The sequence below is a fragment of the Pungitius pungitius genome, chromosome 8 (assembly GCF_949316345.1).
Source record: "Pungitius pungitius chromosome 8, fPunPun2.1, whole genome shotgun sequence".
NCBI classification, from domain to species: Eukaryota; Metazoa; Chordata; class Actinopteri; order Perciformes; family Gasterosteidae; genus Pungitius; species Pungitius pungitius.
The window spans coordinates 5,950,052-5,971,669 of record NC_084907.1 but is presented as its reverse complement, the minus strand read 5'-3'; the positions used below and the strand labels follow the sequence as shown (position 1 = coordinate 5,971,669).

The 21,618-nt window shown below is 42.2% G+C and overlaps 1 protein-coding gene across 9 annotated transcripts in view; it reads left to right on the top strand.

Annotated features, from left to right (window-relative positions):
* Positions 1 to 135: 135 nt before the first annotated feature.
* arhgap9 (Rho GTPase activating protein 9) overlaps positions 136 to 21,618 on the top strand; it is a 33,262-nt gene continuing 11,779 nt past the window's right edge. For 3 of the 9 annotated variants that reach the window (XM_062564175.1, XM_062564174.1, XM_062564171.1), the window contains exons 1-8: positions 136 to 419; positions 7,585 to 7,671; positions 11,710 to 12,056; positions 12,777 to 12,975; positions 13,263 to 13,705; positions 15,915 to 16,166; positions 16,824 to 16,916; positions 20,967 to 21,032. In XM_062564175.1, coding sequence (XP_062420159.1) covers positions 11,838 to 12,056; positions 12,777 to 12,975; positions 13,263 to 13,705; positions 15,915 to 16,166; positions 16,824 to 16,916; positions 20,967 to 21,032 — 1,272 coding nt within the window. In that variant the 5' untranslated portion in view covers positions 136 to 419; positions 7,585 to 7,671; positions 11,710 to 11,837. The remainder of the gene's footprint in view (positions 420 to 7,584; positions 7,672 to 11,709; positions 12,057 to 12,776; positions 12,976 to 13,262; positions 13,706 to 15,914; positions 16,167 to 16,823; positions 16,917 to 20,966; positions 21,033 to 21,618) is intronic. The other 6 variants (XM_037489909.2, XM_037489906.2, XM_062564173.1 and 3 more) reach the window with 5 other exon arrangements.

Here is a 21,618-nt window from a genome sequence, read left to right as displayed (position 1 = left end):
TCCCCTGTAGCCCCGCCGGGCGGGACTTGAGCGCGGTGCTGTCCATTGCAAACCGGGCGACGCTCTGTAGTTAAATGAGCGCCCAAGAGCACGGCCTGTAATGTTATTGGTTCTATGTAAAATAATATCGTGCCCTTGTAGCCAATCTTTAACCACCGAACCCAGACAGGGAAAGCTATTTTTTATCCGCTTAAAGCGCCAGGAGGATGTACCACCACGGGCAGTACCGAGCAACTTAATGCCAATGCATTACTGTTAATAGGCAAAAGTACACGGCGGAGTTCTCCTCTTTGCTCACGTCTACCTAATTTATGCAAAGTTATCAGTATTGGTATTCCTCCCACGAGAGAAGGCGCAACTCCTGCTCTCTGCAGTTCACTTCAAAAAACTCAGTTGAGCTGTCATCACGTCGCTGCAAGGTGAGTCATGTTGAGTCCCTGAAATGCAAAGATGAGATTTCTGCTTAATTTATTTTTGCTTGTTGTTTTTTTGTTGCAAAATATCACATCCCAAGCCGCTTTCTGCGTGATAAGTCGCCTCTGTTGTTTACTTATTATATTGTTAAGACAACTGTATAAACATTGGTTTGGATGTGTGAAGTGGGTTATTCATTACAATTGCAGTACACTCAAATGGAATGCAGATGTATATAAGAAAGCTATATTCAAGTATTTTAAAAATCCTTAAAAAATTAAAAACTCATCACCTATTCAAAAGCAACTCTTATCAGCATTAATACGTTTGTTACAATATGCCTTATTGTTTTACTGTTTTACATGTTTTATCGTTGGGTAAGTTGCTTCGGCTTTATTTAAAATAAGTAAGTAGTAGTAGTAAGTGATTCATTTTAAAGCTGATTTAAGCCTAGATTCAGTGTACAATTATGATGCATCATAATGCTTCCATCTACTGTTAATTCTGTGCAAAGGTATTCTAGACCGATCCAATCCAACAGCAAACCAACATTAACCACATTTAGCCTTTACTGTCACAGCTGCTCAACCTCAACTGAGGCCCAGTATGCACTTAAAACACCTCGACACACACATATATACACACATTTTTGGAAAATCTAATGCATTTAGTTCTTTCTTTTAACTGTTGTATTCCTAATCCTTCAGAAGGTGATATATCCATCCCTACAATGGTGCTGACTCCATGACCTTATTTCATTTCCATTTTCCAGTCATTAAATGGCACAATGATAAGAATCACTAATCTCAGCACTTTACATATGACAGGCCTCTTGCCGTGCAGACGTATTTGCATGCTACTGTGAGCGTGTTTGGGCCCTTGCATTCTCAGGAAGTGCATGGACGGGGTTAACCACAGAGTGTGATGGAAACAGTTTGACGCATTGCATTTTTACTGTTCCATAATCTTTCTTAATTCCACGCAAAGCAGCAGATTTGCTCCCCTTTTTTTGTCAACGCTGGCTTGGACGATTATTCTCCAATTGCAACTTTTGCTGATTAAAAGTTCCCTGTACCATTTGCAGTATTAGAAGGAGGGTTACAAGCTTGCTGTAACTGCTAGTATGCATCACAGACTGCTGCTGTGCATGCAGTGTCAAAGACGTATTTAGCAACTGAAGCATTTTTACATTGTAGTGTGTTGCTTTTCAAATTATTTAGCTGTTTTGGGGTATTTGAGCAATTCTGGTGCAACTGGTGTGAGATGTGTGCACAGATCAGGTGGCAAGCCACAACACATTTGTGTCTGGATGCTGTGTTTTGACATTTGGTCCTTCAAAATAAACTACCACATCTGATTTGACAGATGGATTTCTATTTTTTTGGTACTGATGTACTTGTTTGTCTCATAAGATTGCATTGGTCTGTTGAAGGTACAGTACAATGCAGAGACACACATTCTTTCAATGTATATTTGTTGAATTGCTAGTCAATAATATCCTTAATAAAATCCTCAGTAAAATAAATCCCAACACAAGCTAATTTAATAATCTATTTTTATCTTCAAAGAGCAAAAAAATAACATTTTGACTCGAGACATTATACCCCCAAATGTTTTGCTTGTTTCATTAGTTGTTTTTTACTTATTATAAGCAAAAGCTCGCTGTATAATTGTTTGTTTGCTTTTTATTTAATCTTCTCCCCAGTGTGCTGCAGTTGTGATCAACATCATTTTCATCATTGGGGTCGAGAGTTCTCCGACTTTCTCTTTCTCAACATTCTTTAACTTGTGACCTCATTTAAAAACAACTCATGAACTAAAGCTGTCACGTGGCATACTTTGTTGGGGAGGGCTTAAAAATGATGGTATTTTTCATTCATAATTCATCACAAATATCAGCGTGTACTGTCAGTGCCCAGTTCATTTATTACACCAACCGGAAACGAATCCAGTCCATTACAGCTCTGCTGTAAATCCTCCCTTCGTGAAGTTTATATTGTTCAGTTGTTGCAAGGGGATGATGACAGTGTTTTGTCCGGAGGCTGTAGTTTTTTGTGCTTAAACCTGTCTCATATTTATTTACTGTACTGTATATGACAGCAGCTTACTGCCACAACCATTGTACACTGTAGTAGCTCCAATTAAACCCACATCTGTGCTCTGTTTTAATCCACTTTAATCCTGTGTTTATTTATTGTTGTGGAAATGATCGCGGTATCCCGAAAGCAATCAATTGTCTGTCGCAGGACCGTAATAACTAACAAACAAAGTCAAAGTAAATTCTAGACTGACAGTTCTAACCCTTGAGTACCGTGATTCGGCCATCTTGGACTACGGCTGGAGCCGTCTTGGGGTTTTGCGACAAATGAATGGAAGTTAACGGTATTCGACATGCAGAGGAGGGACGTAGAGACTCTAAGGCTGTGGTAGGGGCAGCGACCTGTCAATCACAGTAAGCCCGCCCCCGCGCATACTGTGCTTTATGGTCTATTTTTTCCCTAAATAGAAACATGATTCACAAAAGGATCATCGTACTGTATTGAGGAGTTTGAACACGACATTGACACCACACACCCATGTTTACAATGTTAAATTAGGGAACAAATTGAGTGAGAAATGGGGTCATTTTTTGCGACCTAGAACGCTGCCCCCTGCTGGCCATTAGAGATAATGCACGTTTTAAGCATTTCTGCTTTGGCTTCACTTCGCAAAAAAAGAAAGGAAAAGTTGTTCTTCACCTAAAGGCACCATGCAAGTCCAATGGCCGACACATACTATACCCTGTTGATATTTATCTAATGTTTCTTTTTTCGAACGAATAACTCCTTTAACCCTGTCAAGGTGTCAAAGCGGTGTCTGTGTGTTTTGCCTTAAGCGCTTTGGCTGCCCTTCCTCGTGCGAGAAAACAGTTTCGCGCTCTCTTCAGCCGCACCCGGTTGAAAGTGGGTCTTTGACTTGCCTGATAGCTTTTGACAGCTCACTCTCATCCCCGGTGGATCAATGGAGCTCAGCGCTCTTCATTAGAAACATCGATGTAGCGCACATTCCCACAGGCTCAGCAGCCCAGTCAGAGAGTGGAGCTTTGTTTCGCTATTCTCCAAAAGCTCCTTCTTGACTCCTGTGTGACATTTTATGCTTTTTAATTGAATAATATTGTGGGAGCATGATGAAAGAGGAGTAGTTTGTTTGGCATTAGTTGAGACTGGAGAAATGCCTGTCAGCAACACTGTGCACCTTAAATGTGAATAAAACATTAAAAAACATTGTTGTCCATTCCGGTTTATACATCATATAGAATAACAAATATGTGTAACACTTGTTATTCTCTTTGACTGAAATGAAAGCACTGTAAAAATCCATATTGTGGTAAACTGGTCTTATATCCACTCCTAAAATAGTCTTACTTATTTTGAGTCCTGATAAATCATTCCTATTAGTGCTGAAACAATCAGTTGTTTGAAAGAAAGAAAAATGCTTAGCAAGACTCGATGCTTAACTTATTTATTGGAATGCAAATGGAATATCTTTAGGTTTAATACAAATGTTTGCATCCAACAAGCAGTTAGGGCTGTGTGAAAGCATTATTATGATATCTTTGGTCTAAACAATGAATAAATTATCTCAAGAAGACATTTACAGACGAATTGATTGATCAAACCCGTTGTTTCAGCCTGAATTACTGTGCTGTGATAATAACGTCTTGGAAAGCATTTTGTAGATTTATTCCTCACTACTTTTTCAGAAGTACATGACATATTTTATGCTGTATTTCCACATAGAAAAAAAGCTGCTTATTGAAATAATAAGCATTTTCTCACAAGCTTATTTCTGGCAAAAGCGTATTATTATTGAACATTTTTTACCATCTGTTTTTTTCTTTAAAATGTGTAAGCCAATTAAAAATGTAATGCTTGAATGAATTATTTCCAGTTTAAAATGCCCCCCCTGAGCTATCCTGCACTACGTTGCCTAACGCTGCTCTGTTTATATTGAAATGGAAGCGAGAGCGAGAATATTATACCAGGGAACTCTCTGAAGAAGTTTGCTATGTGTCGATGCGGGCCGCAGGGTTTATTGTAAACACAAGTGTTGCGTCAGCAAATGCTTGAAATGATGCCATCACACATTTTGAAAATGTTGTTATGTGCAACAAGAAACAAATAGACACTGGAGAGACACCGGAGACCGTAGTTGGTCACAGCGGTTGTTGTCATGATGCTCGTAGCGAGCCTGAGCCAATCACTGCTCCCCTGTCATCATCTTCTTTTCGATTGGCTCTCCGCCAATTTGCACAGGTAATCACTCAGGGAATCCAGCCCACCTGTTCAAGTCACACGCAATGAAATGCATTGACACACACACACACACTCACACAGACAGCAAGCTGTCACACTGGGAAAAGCAGTGTGTATTTCAGGGTCTCTCTCTCTCTCTCTGGTCTGATCATCAATAATGCATGAGTTAGGGAGGATGAAAGGCTGTTTTCGCTTGAGGCATTTGTCTCATAAGGAGAGGGAGACACATCAGCACTAGTAGCTGTAACTGTACATCCATAGAGTCAACGGCTTCTTGGCCGTCCTCAGTAGAACCGTTTCAAGATGAGTCTACTGATGTCAGGCTAAATGTTTCAATTAGATTGAATTCATTTGTATTGGGAATATAACAGCTGTTTATTTCTTTGTTGCAGTTTATGGTCAGAATTGGGGATCCAAGGATTACACGTGTGTGGTGTGTACATATAATGAATATTGAAATCAGGTTAGTTGTGGCTGTTTAGAAGATATTGAACTTTGACCATTTTACTTTTGGTGCGCCAGCATTCACGTTAAAGTCGTTGATTGCGCAAAAGGCGTTTCAAAGATTCAGGTGTGGTTAAGTCTTAAAACTGTTGCAATTTGTCATTGGCTCAACAAAAAAAGTCTCCGCCCTCATGCGGTCCATACAGGACATATGCTGTGTTACAATTGGCTCTATAATGACATGGTTCGCCTCGCTTGGCCTTCCCCGTCTTTGTGTAGGGGCTCAAACAGACAAACCACAGGGTCCGCGTGTGTATGTGAAACCGTATCAGAGCCACATGGCTCATCATTTCACTCTAAAGAAGTGGCAGCAGCTGTTTGGCTGACACAGATATTAAATCAGCAGTCCCGTTAGCTTAAAGTGTTTCACTTATTTCTGTGGTGATTAAAGTTACTGAACAGAGTGCGGATCATGTGGAGCAACTTCTCTTTTCTTCTCTCTCCATCTCCCATGAACCCTTTGGTTATAGACATTCATATGTAAATACAGTACAGTCTTCGTGTGTGCGTGCGTGTGTGAGAGAGAGAGCGTGTGTGTGTGTTTTCAACGTGTGCGGATGTGGGAGAGCACGCAACGGCCCTTTGAAGTTCTTCATTCACTCTACGCTCCTCTTCCCCGTGTCTCGTCTCCCTTTGAAGACCATGTAGCCATGATTATTAAAGCTGCCCCTCTTTCCACTTCAAACGTATGGAATGAATATGGATATGATAGGACACCAAACGTCCCACGTCCAACACCTCCCCCCCCCCCCCCTCTCCTGTCCCGCTCTGATCGGCACTGTCGTCTCCTACAGTCTCTGCTGCCGATAAACTTGTCATCGCGTGACTCGAGGCAAGAGCTATTTGGAGAAGTAATGAAATGGCTTCATATGCAGCTGCAGGGGGGACGTAGCACAGTTATTATCTTATTTTATTAATAAAGCTTGTGGTCCTGCCCTTTTTTTGTGGCACCATCCAAGCTGCTCCGTGTACTTTGTCGGCTGTGTAAATGTTTTTCAAACACAACCTGGTGGATTCCTCCACTAGCCATGTAATCTATCTATACAACTGCATACATAGTCTCTCTCTCTCTCTCTCTCTCTCTCTCTCTCTCTCTCTCTCTCTCTGGGTCCTCCGGCCTTGGGGTATTTTACACAATGTCATGATAAGGTTTTCTTAAAGAGCATTTAAATTCAACACCATAAACTATGTCATTGATAACTTTAAGGCTTTTTCCAAAGCATCATTATTTTACTTGGATGTTTGAAGGACACTGTGCAGAAGATTACCGTGAGGTAAAGTTGGAGACGTATTGTTTGGTTTTAACTTTTTTAATCAACATATCAGAGATTCTGAATCCGTTTTTTTTTTGCAATGATTGAGACATACATGTCATTTTATACTTTCTACTAGGTAGGATTTCCATGCAAAGAAACATTAAAGGATGCCCATATCAACTAAATTGTAACAATTTTGAGGAAGCTTCAAGTGGGATTTCTGGAATCCATGAAGTTGGGAAGTGAATCTGAAAATGTATTTTTGATAAATGGTTGACTACAGCATCCAAAACCATCAGGGGGTCCTGTAATCCTCCGTAAAGTATTTAATCTAGTGAGCTTTAAGAAGGGCTGTTTTAACTGAAAATGTAAAATGATGGTGGTATCACACCACATTCGTTGTGTTGATGTTTCCATTTGATATGTGAAACACTTTATATTAAAACATGTTAAGCATATTAAACGAATTAAAAGTAAACACAACCTGAGAGGACCTGGGTGGACATAATGTCCTTTTGGTGGATGAACCGTGTGATGTCTGGTGCCACTGTTTTGAACCGCCGGCTCTGTGTTGGGATCGATGGCCCAATCAATGACCCGAGCTCCTGGTCGCTTTGGTTTGGTCAGCACACGAGGCCCCTCTGACTCGGTTTCTCAGTCTTGCTGTGTTCTTCTTCCTCAAGTTCAAGCTTGGTTCATTTGCATGAATGAGTGTCAGCCAGCTGACACCCTCTCTCTCTCTCTCTCTCTCTCTCTCTCTCTCTTTGTCACTTTGTTTTTATCTCTTAGGCAAAATGTTGGCTAAATGGGGGAAGGTAGGTTAGCAGGGGTTCAATGAATGGAGGCAGGAGGATTTTGCTGCATTGGATTAACTCTGTGTGTGTGTGTGTGTGTGTGTGTGTGTGTGTGTGTGCATGAGAGAAATACAGGGATTGAGTGCATTTTTTCTGCAGGAGGGAGCTGCTAGCTTCTGTCCATATTACTGTTTTTCTGTCCTACCCTTTCCATAACCCTTTTGTGTTTGCGCTCTAAATTTTGCTCTTCACATGATGCACGAGGGTAGCCGATTCAATACATTTGAGTACTTTTCTAATGGTTTTGTGTCTGTATTTAAGGTTTAACGATGGGGTTGAATGCAGGGATCTGACTGCAGAGTGAGCCGGTGATTTGTTGACTCTGACCTCTCTCACTTCAGGACCATGGTGAGTTGCACTTACGCTCTCTTTGTCTCTCTCGCATGCATGCACAGATTGTGTACTCTCCATTTCCTCAGCTCAGTCAGACTTGCACGCACAAACAGTCTTGAGTTGGAGTGAAATATCTCAAGCAAAAGCTTGACTGACAAATAACATGTTTCACCTCTTTATCATTTTTTTTGTTGCTTTTGTTTCTTTCCAATCCCGTGTTTCATTTTTCTGCCCTCCATCTTTACTCCTCCATCACTCCATTTGTGTTGTTGACACAACAGCATAAGTTCTGTGCCCGCTGGCAAAAGCAATCATTGCCTCTCAACGGGCACGGCGGCGTGCACGTGTCAGTCGCTGACACCACATGGGCATGTTTGGGTGTGTGACGTCAGTGCCCACGTCTACTGCCATCTGACCTGCAAATGGAAGCACAGTCTGGCCTCATTCTTCCTTTACAGATCTTTATTTGTCATTATCCCAATGTATTCTCTTCATTTATCTTTATCTTTTCACCGTGTTGATGGATTAGACTTTTGCAGTTTTGTGGTTTAATAATGATTATTTGTTCTAAGTCAGACGGCCAATTAGGTTGGGATTCTGACACCAGCTATAATTATTATATTATATTATTATTGTGCATGCACAAAGTAGTCACAGAAAGCAGAAATGAAAGTATAACAATGAGTACAACCATACTGATCATGCCAATGCTATTTAAAAACAACAACTACTACACAATTACAAGCCTACTATCTGACAATTATGTGAGAGTGTGTGTGTGTGTGTGTGTGTGTGCGTGCGCGTGCAAGTGTGTGTTGATTGTGTGCGCGTAGGGTGAAAAGCTAGGAAAAAATTCTACTGAAGTTAAGGATATCTGCTCCCTTACGCCCAGGAAATATTTAGTTGATCAGTAAGAGAATTTGTCCTTTTGTTCCTCTGAAAAAACGTGCTTCTTCCTTCTGCATGTGGAAGTTGTTGCTGTTGAGTCCATTGTTCAACCAGTAAATGTAGAACTAGACTTTCTCTGAACTAACAACGTTGTGCGCGCCTCCTTTCATCTGGTCCGAATGGCATCGAGCTGGAGACACCTGTTTGTCTCTCTACTCACTCACTCACCCGACTGCACCGCAGGAATCTTCCCCCCCCCGTTGGTGCTTGTGGCCCTCGCCCAATCAGACCTCCGGGTTGGCGGGTCAGTGTCTGTTTGGACCTGATATCACACCTAGGCAACGTGTGGTTTTAATCTGATTCAGGCTGTTAGACTTGAAGGCCTCAGCCCCTTCGGTTCAACCACGAGGTGAAGTCACAAAGAGCGAAGAAGAGAGATACAGGAAAAGATAAACAGGTGTGTTACAAGAGTTCTTCCTGTCTGTATGGGGAGAAGAAACTCCTGTTAAACATTGTAAACAGGTCGTCTTTCTTTAAAAAGTAACGAGTAATTCTTCCCTGCCCATCTTAATAGTACATTATACATTACTGAAAATAGCAGGGTGGTTTAGCTAAAAACACACACATGTCTCAGCTTGGTAGTAATTCTTCTGCTGAAAAAACTGCACATTTGTCCAACAGAGAACCTCGGCATATTTATCCAAAACAGACTGTATTGGCTTCAGGCCGCAGCTAAACTGCCTGAGATGTTTCTCATGAGAAGAGAACAAGACCAAGGACTAGATGGAGAGGATATGACCCCAGCTGTGGTTGTCTGTTGAGTTTCCTGTTTGCATGCGTGCCTCGTACCTCTGACTTATGCCTCCGTCCCTGCTGGAGTTCTCAGAAGAGCACCAACAGCTCATCAATCAAAGAATCTTTGAGGACCGGTATTGAACTTTTCCTAGAAGAATGTCTCAGTTGCATTTGTTTTAAATTATATCAGATTACACTTTAAAATGTGTCTTGCATCACACGCATTCCGATCAGGGGAAAGTTACACATGAATAAATAAAGAAAGTGCATTGTATTACAAACATAGACAGCTGCAGTGTGTTCAGTTTTGTTCCCTAAAGGAATACACCTCATCACCTCAACAGTTCTGCATCAATTACTCGCTCCATTACCTTGACTTTTCGAAGAAACCTTTGAACAACATCTACTTCACCATGTGACACAAAGCTGCTTTTTTAATTTTTATTTTAGTCCTGCCTTTGCGGTGTATTCCCGACATTCAGAGCTTTTGTCTTTTCCATCTACAGTGTCTGATCCACCTCGAACCCTCAGTAAGGAAGAGGCATATCTGCATTCGTTTTCTGCTTTTTTTAAATCTAGTTTTCTGCTTCTCTTTTTCTCACCCAAACTGAGATGGGTAGGGGTTCCCGGTAACACTGGATGAGGTTTGCTGAATTTAGCGGTCTGTGGTTCTACAAATGAAAAGAGTGACAAAAGCATTTACAAAAAATGATAAAGGGGCTTTCTGCACAGAAGATGACTTTTAGACATGTATTGTAATAACTGACTAGCAGAAGGTACACATCTAACCACAAAAACCTTCATGTTTTTTTCCCTTATTAATTGCTATTTGTCCTTCATGGTCTTAAGGGGTTTCATTCCTCTTCACGCAGCCTCCTTTTCACTGTCCTCTTGGTTGGTTGCAGCTACCTACATTGGCTGTATCCACTGATGTAATGTGAGTGTGGAGACTACAGCAGACCCAGTGGAACGTAGCCTCGTATTACCAACGCTGGATGGTATTTATTGTATGGTTCACAGAGTCTTTAAGGTGAGCCTTAACCTCCGGTCGGCTATAGCCGGCCGGACGGGACCGCGGCGCTGCAGCCCGTTTGCTGGCTCTGAGGGATTTCCTGTAATTCTCTGCAGCCGTGGGTTTCACAGATTCATTCCTGTGCTTCAATAATACAGTGGGATTATCGAGGTTCAGACCAGCTAACCCTGCCCTCTCCGCTACCGCCTTCACGGCACTGCACAGCTCCGTCCGTTCCCCCCCTGTGTCTCAGCTGCTTTTTTTAATTTCTATTTTAGTCCTGCCTTTACGGTGTATCCCCGGCATTCAAAGCTTTTGTCTTTTCCACTTGCAGTTTCTGATCCACCTCAAACCCTCAGTAACAAAGAGGCATACTTGCATTCGTCTTCTATTTTTTGTTCTAGTTCGCCGCCTCTCTTTTTCTCACCCAGACTGAGATGGGTAGGGCCTAACTGTGACTGAAGCGCTGTTGCTAGGTGCCTAGGGATGCTCCCTTGTCTCTGTGTTAATGTGTGTGTGTGTATTTTGCGTGGGTGGTTGTGTGCATGTACTGTGTGACGCTGTATGGCTATGTGTCTGGCAGAAAGTTAGATGTTCCGTTATGTAAGCAGGTCTTGGCCCGGGTAGAGCTAGGGTTTAGCTTGGGGAGGCAGGCTCAGGTGGAGAGACGGAGACAGATGCTATTATGGGTACACTGCGCGCATAACACATGAGTTATTCACTCACATGTGTCTGTTAGTTCTACCAGGATGAAAGTACAATAGAAAAGGGATTTGGAGCAAGTATTTGCAGAAACATTGTCCCTCATGTCTATACATTCAAATGACATGTTTTTTTAGTTGATAAATATTGGCAATGGCTGTCGCTTAGCCCATTAATTGATTAGTGGATCTGCAGAAAATAAATAGCCACTTATTTTAAGAGTCAATTTATCATTGGTTGTTAAAATACCAATATATTTAATGATTTTGATGATGGTATATCCTTGTAAATGAAATAGGGGTTTGAGTTTAATTCATAGTCTAAATAAGGAATCAATTGTGAGGTTAATCAATAATGCAAATAAGAGTTTTACTTGGGCATTTCTGGATGAAGTATTAAATATTTAACATTTGAGTGGCTGCTCGCTAGATTCTGTTACCTTTGAAGTTCAAACAGAGCCGAGCGAGTTGCCAGGAAATAGTGAAAACTTCCCATCACAATTCCTAAAAGCCCAAGATGATGTCTCCCCAGATTTAGCCAAAGCTAAATGGATTCATGTCCTCTCTCTTTGAACCTGCACACACCCAGGTTACATGTTTTCATTGTTCTCTGACAGCCTCAGTAATCTCTCTCTCCGTCCCTCTCTTTTCCTCTAGTTTCAGAGCATGGCTCGGGCCTGGCTCCAGTCTCACCTGCCCTGTGCCAAACCGACCAGCATCACCAGTATCACCGACAAGCAGCGCGCTTCCACGGGAGCTTGCTGAGAAGGTCTGTGTGGAGCGCCATGCTCTCAGGGACTTGGCGGCGTTCGGTGGGGCAGCAGCACGCCGCCGCACCTGCTGTGATGCCCAGGAACGTGACGGTGTGCGGGGTCCCCAGCGGCACGGTGGTGCTGGAGGCCCAGTATGACTACAACTACCGCGGCGCTGATGGCCGGCAGGTCTGCATCAGGGAGGGCGAGCGCTTTATCCTGCTGAAGAAGACCAACACTGACTGGTGGCAGGTGAGGAGGCGGGTCATCCGGAGGAACCATAGGACGTAGCATCTTATGGGTTCCTCAGAATAAAAAATTAAAACACTGCATTCAATCCCATGAAAAGAACAAGACCAATGATGCGATTAATCTCTCAATAACCTTTGCCATCCGTACCCTATTTGTGTCTCTCAGGCCCAAGCCTATTTGTTCCTAAAGCTGTAAGTTCTTAACAACTAGTCACATACTCTTTTCCAAATGACCCTTGCGCCAGTCAGTTGTTGTTGTAATTTTCTTCTCATGTGAGTATTTACGGCAGTGTAGTGCAGTGCATTGAAAATAGTCTGTTTAAGGAACATGATCAACCGTCTAATGTTTTATAATAGAATATATATATCCGGTATTGCTGACACAGGAAATACTCGTTGTCTAGTTTGATGAACAACACACTGGTCAGGCAGCGACTTACACCCCAAACAATAGTGGCGAGCGGACCGAGTACCTCGCTGCCGGTTTTTTGACCGCTGCCGCTGAAAAAAAAATAAGAAAAAGTCCATTTGAAAAGGAAAAAGAGTCACTTTGTGTTTTTAGAAACGGGAAGTTGTGGGTTCTCGTTGCTTCTGTTTGACGTGACAGGAACTATTAGTCACGTCTGCCCCGCTCTCGAGCCTCAGCTGCTTTGGTTGACACTCAGTTGAACTACGTGGATTCACGTGGGAGTAAATAGGAAAAGCATTTGTTCTTTGACAGGTGCGGCGGATCGGTGCGGCCAGCAAGACGAAGCCCCTGTATGTTCCTGCTACCTATGTGACGGAGGTGCCCATTGCACCGATGCCCTCGCCACAGCGCCTGGTCGTGTCTGCCTCGCTGAACTCCAACCTCACGGTACTGCCAAGAGTGTCGCTCTCTCCCAACCCAAAAGAGACAACCTGTAGAGACCACCGTCAAGGTAAAGTGGGAGAGGACGAGGGAGGAGTTGCATACAACTGACAAATGAAAAGCAATTTCTTAGTAAAGTTTAGTGCGGAGGGATCAGATTGTATGTTGCAGATTGTAGATGACCTCATTTTGAATCACGAGGGCTTCAAATAGGAATTCATCACAGTATGATTCCATTGAAAAAGAATTATAATTTAACTATATTTTTTTATTCAGTCCTGTAGTATATATATTTTATATTTCTTTTGATTGTAGAGGAAAATATGTTCCTTATTGAATTTTGTCTTCCTCCCTCAGGGAACAAACCCATGTTCCACTCCATGGAAAACCTCAACTCCAACAGTGCCTTCCAGGGGCCGGACAACCAAACCAGCCGCGGCGGAGCCCGCTCCCCCACCACGTCACTCTGGTCTGGTTTTACCTGTGCGCCCAGCCCTCCCACCTCCCCTTCAGGCCACCTCATGGTCCTCGGGTGCCCCGCGGCTCCCGCGACGCCGCAAAACGCACCCCAAGGCCCCAAGGCGGTCCCCATGATCACGCGGAGCCAGAGCTCCAACAACCTGCCTGAAAACCTGACGGAGAACCCGTACGACGAGGTGGGCGGCGGCCTCGGCAACCGCATCAACCACAGGATGCCCAAGAAGTCCTGCAGCCAGTGGGACATGGTGGGAACCTCCTGCAAGAAAAACCATCTGCAGGTAGGGAGAGGCAGGCCCTTCAAACCTCCAAAAACAGACATGGTAATGAAAGTCTTTATTATTTCTGATTTTTGTTGATTTATGTGTTTAAATCTCAAATCAAGGCTTGAGGAGATTGATATTTACATCAGTAACTCATTGAAAAATGGTAAATGTTGGTCTTAACTGGATCAACTGTTACTTACTCCTTCCATCCCATGTTGCTGCTGTTTGAGGAATCGTGGGATTAGATTCATTTTGAACTTCCTCTCACAAGCAAATTCTATAATCTGATGGATTTACAGGTCATGACACCCAAACTGTAACAAACCAGCTGTTAGTTTTTAGCCTTTACTGCAAAGGTTGTAACTTAAGAAACACTATTTAAATTGGTATATTAGGGTTTGCCTTTAGATCGTAGCACTCTCATGGAGCAATTTGTACATACAATCGGAGAATCTTTTATCAGGTGCAAACAAAACTACAAAACTGATTAAAATCCCCCCCAAAAAAGACCTTGCGAGATCCCACCACGCGCCCGGGGCAGCAGAGGTTGTATTTGATTTACGTCAGTGCTTGGCCGCTGTAATCTTCCTAGAGCAGCAATCAAGTTGGCATTGTGGTGACGTCGGCGCTTCCCCGCGTTACATCAGAGGGGATTACACGAGGCGGCGGAGTTGAGAGAAAATGCTGAAGGTTATCCGTCACTCAGCTGAGGGAAGCTCCCACAAAGCGAGTTCTGCCTCCACCGGAGCGTGCACGCACCGGTGACTTCCGACTTTGTCTAGCTATGATCTCAGTGGAAATGACAGCGCTCTTTTTTTTCTTTTTTTTTGTATTTCTCATTCTCTCTTCCGCCCCGTCCGTTTCTGCACCTCTCCCTCTTTCTGAGGACATTCTTCGCTCTACCCTTTAGTACCAGTGAACAGGATGTTTGCAGTCCACATTCGGGTCATAACGACCTGTTTTTCCATTCGGAAAAACTCTCTCACCATATATTTCCGTCTGGCCTTTTTTAAGCGCTCACCACACTGATGATGAATGTCAATTACATTCAGTCTTTGTCCTCCAGGGGGCAGAATATGCTCTGAATATGAAGATATGAAATTGACTGATTTTCAAAGGTTGTTTTTATGGCACGCATGCCCTGGTTTGTCAATACACCACATGGCCAAGAATGTGTGTACACCTGGATATTATTATTATTACATCAATACACACCACGTCCCCTCGGTCATCATCTGAAACAACAAAATCTTATGTAACTGGGATCAACCAGCCAGTCAATCAGTTGGTGAATTATTTTTCAACTATATTTTGTGGAGAGATGATCTTCTGTACATATCTCTCCAAATCATTTCATTGGATTTGTAGATGTCCTCTCTTGAAGCTGTAGCTTTTTTCCCCTCTATCCGGGTGATCACATGCATTTCTTTAAGCTCTGTCTTAATCCAAAGTCTGACGGGTCTTCATTACACAGTAAGAGGTGGGGGGATTTATTTGTTTGTCTTTGGGCTTTCCGTCTCTTCTTTACGCACGCAAGAGGGTGGTTTTGTTCAACACACTGATGTCTGCTTCTTGTGGTGCTTGTGTTGCTACACACACTCAGCCAGGCGGTAGTATTTCTGTACTAATACACCAACAGGACAGCAAATAGTCATACATCCACTCTAGCTATTTTTAAATGATTGCTGGCCATATTCAATGTTGCTCCTACTGTCAGCTATTACCATCAATAGAGCAAAACCAACAAATAATATTTTCAGTTAATAAGTATAGTAGATGTAGCCAGAGACTAATTATCTTCTGGGGTTTTGCACAGGTTGCACCGAGTAAAGTGTTCATCATAGCAGGAAATATGCAGCACTGAAGGTTATTGTGAGTCAGTAACACATCGTCATCCTGCTGCGCTTAATAGTATTTGGCAGACTAAATGTGTATTAAGCTGCAGCTAAAAATAGTTTTGGAGCATTTGCTCAAAAGTGCTGCACCCAGCTGTTTTACAGTTTTATCCTAATCTGGGATTAACAAAGTTCACCCATCCATCTATTCAAGAAATGATTTATATTTATAAAAACTAGGTTCTGTATATATGTCCTCTTACAATAAAACATAGAAAAATGTAAATATTAGCAGCTTTATCCTTTAAGTCCTAGTAAGCAATATTGCTTACTTCCAACTTGTTTCAAATGTTGATATATGAATTTTAGCATCACCTCCATGTCCTTGACTTTCCTTCTACTTTTCCATCCTTACTGTTTCCAACTACAAGGTCCCGACAGAATCCTATCTGTCCCAGCTGTCCTGGCAAGACTCCCCTCTGTACACCGAAACGCAGCCGGAGAGGCGTATGTCGCAGTCGGAGCCCCCCAGCCCCGCACCAGGTCAGCAGCCTCTCCAGGTCGTGGACCTGTGGGAGCAGTACTTGGACCTGCCCACAGGGAGATGCTACTACGTCAACAGCATCACCAAGGAGAGGTCCTATAAACCCCCCCGCCGGGCTCGTGGACGCACTGCCAACCAAGTAAAGCACCCAACGCGGTTCATCCCTCATTTGTTACTCAGCCCGAATCTGTCTAGTGTTTGTTGTGTTTTCCGTGGAATTGCTTCAAATTCGAAAAGGTCGTGCATTTTTAGAGCTGGATGAAAGTCTGTTTCTTTAAAAGGAAAGGACAGAAAAAGGTCAGGTTGAAGAATGAAATAATCAGCTCATTTATATGCTCACCTAGTTTGACTGGATCTGCACTAAAATGGACCTTCTCGGTCAAGACCTTCATGAGGAGACGCAGACACGGTGGTCACATGGTCGCTTCTACAGCTGGAAGCCAAAGGGAGACTTGCAAATGAGTTTGACTGGCAGTCACTTTTTTTCACTTTGGCATATGGAGTCACATTCAACAGAGCAAAATGTTGCTCAGAGCTGCTTGTTGGGAGATTGTGTTACTTTTTAGAGAGAAGCTGCACATTTAATCGACTCATATGAGGGGGTTTCTGGTATTTTAGCAAGCTTTCTGAAACAAAGGAAATAAGTGAACACATATTTGCTGTAACTGCAAACTGTTCCTTTCATATTCTCATTTACTATTAGTTGATTGTGTGTTCCTTTCACAATTCAGTTTCTACATAATATTATATCTGAGACCTTTCCTGTTTCACAATCTGAGTGTTTCTTTTTCTCCAGCAGGGTGGTCCAGTACAACCTCAGACGTTACCCAGAGAAACCAGCCATCTGTCGCTACCGCTTCCTGAAACTGGCAACAGAACCATGAACACGGTAAGACTGCTTCAAATTCAGCATCCTTGATAACTAAAATATGAATTACATCCTCTACAATGCTAATTTTGATTATTGGATTTTTTAAAGGTGGGGATGAGATGAGAACGAGCATTGCTAGGGTTTGCTATTTTAGGGACACAGTTGATGAAAGCAGTTCCACTTGCATGACGATAACACCAGACTCGGCTCATTTACTCGTTAATTTGCTAAATCGTGTGTTTAATCTTCCCCCCACACATGAGGCATTGTGCTTGTACACTACACAAGGAAGTTATGGTGGTGGTGAGTTTAGAAATGTGTGCTCATCCGTCAACCTTTAATGCAGAAATGGCTCACGGTTGCATGGTTTTTAAAGGCCATCAGGGGTGGACTCCTCTTATTGCAAAAACAAAAGGTTGATTGGGAGGATGTCTGTCAGAAAATGGCCCTTCTTCACACTTGATGTATTCTCTTAGTATATGTTGTACTCTCCATTTCTAGTTTCAAGTTGTATACAATGTTTGTTTTTTTGAAAATGATAGTCCCATTTAGAGCAAAATAGATAATGGAGCTGCGTATTCTTTAGGGCGGGGCTACCTTGTGATTGACAGGTCACTACCACAGCGCTGTCTGGTCTGGGAGTTGTTGTTTTTTTCCACTGTCCACGTCCACTTCTTAAATAAGGTCAAATATTGTGTGCCAAGTCAATGAATCCGATTTATTTCACCGTTTTGGTTAAACTTCTAAATGTATTTACTCTGTGCTCTCATGCAAAAAAATGATTAAAAGTACGTTAACAAACAGAAAAAAACCACAGTGAGACGACAACACGCAACTTCTGCCGGCTCATGCAAATGAGTCTATTGTTAGCCCCTATCTGTCACACGGATGCTGTATCTCATGCACACCGCCTGCCGGGCTAAAGCAGGGGAAAATGCTGAGGGGGATTACATCGTTCTAGTTGCCCCACCTTTCTACTGGCCGTCTCACTGCCTTATTTATATATTTATTCATACACTTCTCTCAGATGGCGTTTTTGTTGGGCTCCTCCCCGAAGGGAATAACAAGGTGATGCCTTTTTGATCTGACGCGGACGAGCAGAAGCCATTAGGGCCACGCGGAGGAAATGCAGGGGACTCGTTTAAATCCAAACCGTGGGCTAAATTTAAACCACTGCCTGAGACTTCTCATCAGCCTCAGTTAAAACCCCTCGCTGACCTCACAGATGCTGTCGTAGTGAAACTGTTTCATTCACTCCGGTCTTTTTTAGCAAACGACGTGTCACTAATCCACGAGGGAGGAAGTACGAGGGTTATCTCGGGCGTAAGGGTTTGGGGAATTAATGGAACAGCCATCGGCGCCCGAAATTAACCTGAATCAATAACGACATCGGCGTAGTAAAGAGGCGCGAGCTGCACAATCCAGATTGTCAGGGATAAGCACTTTGCATCGTTGCCTCAATATTGCGTCAGTGTTTCAAATTTAATGTTGCTCATAAAAAAAAATACCCTCATGATCAAAGCAGCGATTGCCCCATCAGGTGTTTTTGAGATGCTTTCTGTTGACCTACATGTGTCACTTTTCATTCAGTGGTACATATATTAAACAGGAACCCGTGAAATGATACATAATGTACACCGCATGCCAAACAAGTTTAACACCCAGGTGTTCAGTGTTTGAGTGACCCACATCACTTCATTTTCCATTCTAGATTTTTATTTTATATACTCTCCTTGTGCTTTGGTAGTCTGAGTATTAGTACATTAATGTACCTGTATTTCCATTTTAAATGTGGGAATTTTTACAATTCAAAAACCTCTGTGTAGTTGACTGTAGAGCTGAAAACAATTTATATTCTGGTCACACAATCTGTAGAACTATCCTCTATTTACTGATTCTTAAACTAAATACTCGTTAATCGTGATCACTATATTGGCTTCTATCATTAACATTTAAATGTTGTGATCTGCTCATAGAAATCTCAAGCACTTCCTAATCTAAGAGCCCGGCAGCAGGGGGCCTAAGAGATCTTTAGAATTTGTCATTTTCACATTAGTCATCCAAAATTAGGCACGATCTAAAAGTGAAAGGAGTGCTTTCATTTTGGTTCAAAAGTTTAAGTCATTCACTGAATAATTACCTTATTTTTATTATAATTTTTTATTTAGATGCAGATTTGTACTGTCACGGGGTGAAGAATCACACGACAAGGATAGCTCAAACAAAGCGCCCGGAGGGTGGTTTATTTACAAAGTGATAGAGAAACCCAGTGAAGGCTTGGGATTGGGGCTCCGCTGAAGTGCGTGCTTTCTCCTTGTGTTGCTGTGAATATGGGCTGTGCTCCCGAGAGGCTGATCGGTCACCCGCTGCTTTCTGGAGAAAAGATAGAGTTCTGTCTCCTGGAGAGGTTTCCCTCCCTCTGGTCAAACCCATGCAGCTTCTGTGGCTGTTTGATGAACTGCAGATGGGGCTGATCAGCCGGTGACAAGGGCGTGCAGGTGTTCCTTGTGTGTTTCCAGGACGACGCTAATGAATCCTCGTCACAGTACATAAGCGGGAATGTGACTCAAAATGAGGTTGAGAGTTAAAAACGCGATGGCACAATCAAAATGTTGTCCCTATTATCTACAAATAAGCAAGCTCTGAAGCTCAATATTAGCTCTTTTTTAGTTCAGGTAAAATGCTCCATAATATTTCCAGATAACGCGAACCACTAACAACAATCCCACACAATATCACTAGGTGAAAGCGGTTTTATCTTGAGTACATTAATACTTGGTCATTTTTTTGCCTTCAAAAATTAGGAATCAGGAACATTTATTGCCAAAATATGTTAGACATACAAGGAATTTGACATGGCAGTTGGTACATAACATTGGACCGTAAGACAGTAAGACAGCGAGACAACGGACAACAATTAACAAATAACACAGTGCAAGAAAAATGACATGTTCAATTTAAACATTTCCAATTTAAATCTACAGTATAAAAGTATAAAAATGAATCTTTAGTAAGATTACAAAGGCTTGTAGGCTAGTAAAGCACTATTTCAAGTAAGGCCATACTTCCTTGAAACAAAGCTTATCTTCTCTGTCCAAAAAACCTGCAAACCACAATTTTGACTAGTTAACAAGTGAATGTTAGCAAAGTTGTGGTGTCATTATTTTAAGCGGCCATGCATGAGACTGCTTGTGCTGGCTGTTAAAAGCAGCTTCCCTCTAGAATGGGGAAGTAGAAGCAAGCTGAGATAGGAGGGACAGATAAAAGTTTTTTATACGCTTTGACACTTGAAAATGTGTCGTGAAATGAAAAGACAGGACGCGTGAAAAGCTTTTAGAAACAACAGTTGACTTGGATTGTGTTGATCGATGGAAATGAGCACCTACGCCGTGAGTTCATGTTCATTTCATACGGTGTATAGTATTTGTCTTCTAGCCGTGTTGTTTTTATTCCATGTCCAAGTATATGTATATATATATATATATATATATATATATATATATATATATATATATATATACATGTGCTGCTTAAGATATGGAGGTAAACATGTTTCACGTGGTTCGATGCTAATATAGTTCACTCACTGGCCTGTTGATCTTCAGTTTGTTGCTACGGTTTTTGACATTCTATCAATTGTTTGATTGGGATCACGTTGAATAATGGAAAAAAAAGCATTATTCCTGAGTCAAAGTAGTACCATGTACTGTGTGGTACTGAGCAACGGCCTGTCCTCAACTTCAGTTGAAAACATCTTTCTTTCTGTTTTTTTTCACCTGGAAGGATATACAGAAGTGTAGTTTCGGTGTGAGCGTCAGCCCAGCGCGATGACTCATCTCCACTGAACACAGCATCCTGTTTTCTTTTTCACACAAGCGTGTGAAATTTAGCAACTAGTGCTACCAATTTGAAGAAAATATTACAGAGTCCACAAAGCCTGAAAGCTAAATATTCCTGGATTCATTAACCACATAACAGACTCATGTATTAAATTAAATGTAAAAAGTAGTAGAAAAACGATGATCTGATTTCCTGCCCCTGTCTTCCTGTATCTCTGTCTGTTTATAGTTGTCATCTGATCACCTCTTCGGGACCCACCAGAGGAGTACTGGCAGCGGCTGGCAGATGAAACAGGTGAAACTCGTCCGCACTCTTTCATTTCCAGATGGCTGAAGCATTCACCATTGATTTTCACCTGCTAAAAAAAAGAAGAAGAAAAGAAAAGAACCCTTTTCTAACCAGTTTTACATATTTCTTGTACAAGGCAGGATGCTTATGCTCAACAAAACAGGACAACTGACCGCTGTGGGGTCTGTGTAATAAAACGTCCCGCTACGATGTTACGCTATTCTTCTTGTTCTGGTTATTCTTTTTGTCTAACCTGACTGGGAGGGTAATCCTCGGTGCTTTATGAACGCTTAAAGGGCCTTTGATGGGGGGTATTTTCCTTATGAAAAATCAATGAACCTGAGTCGGTACATTTGCAAGAACTGCATCTCCACTGTATTACTGTAGAATACATTAAAGTAATGCCAGCCATGCTCTTTAGATTCTCGGAGATCCGCATTTATGCATATTAAGGTGGCAAAATAGCAACTCATGGTGTAAAGAGAAAGTCTGTTACTCAAGCAGTTCTCACTGCAACGTGTTGCATCACAGTGAGGTGAGGGTGTGCTTGGTGTAAGCTCTTTTTTTAAAGGCCTGCTCTTAGCAAAGGAGA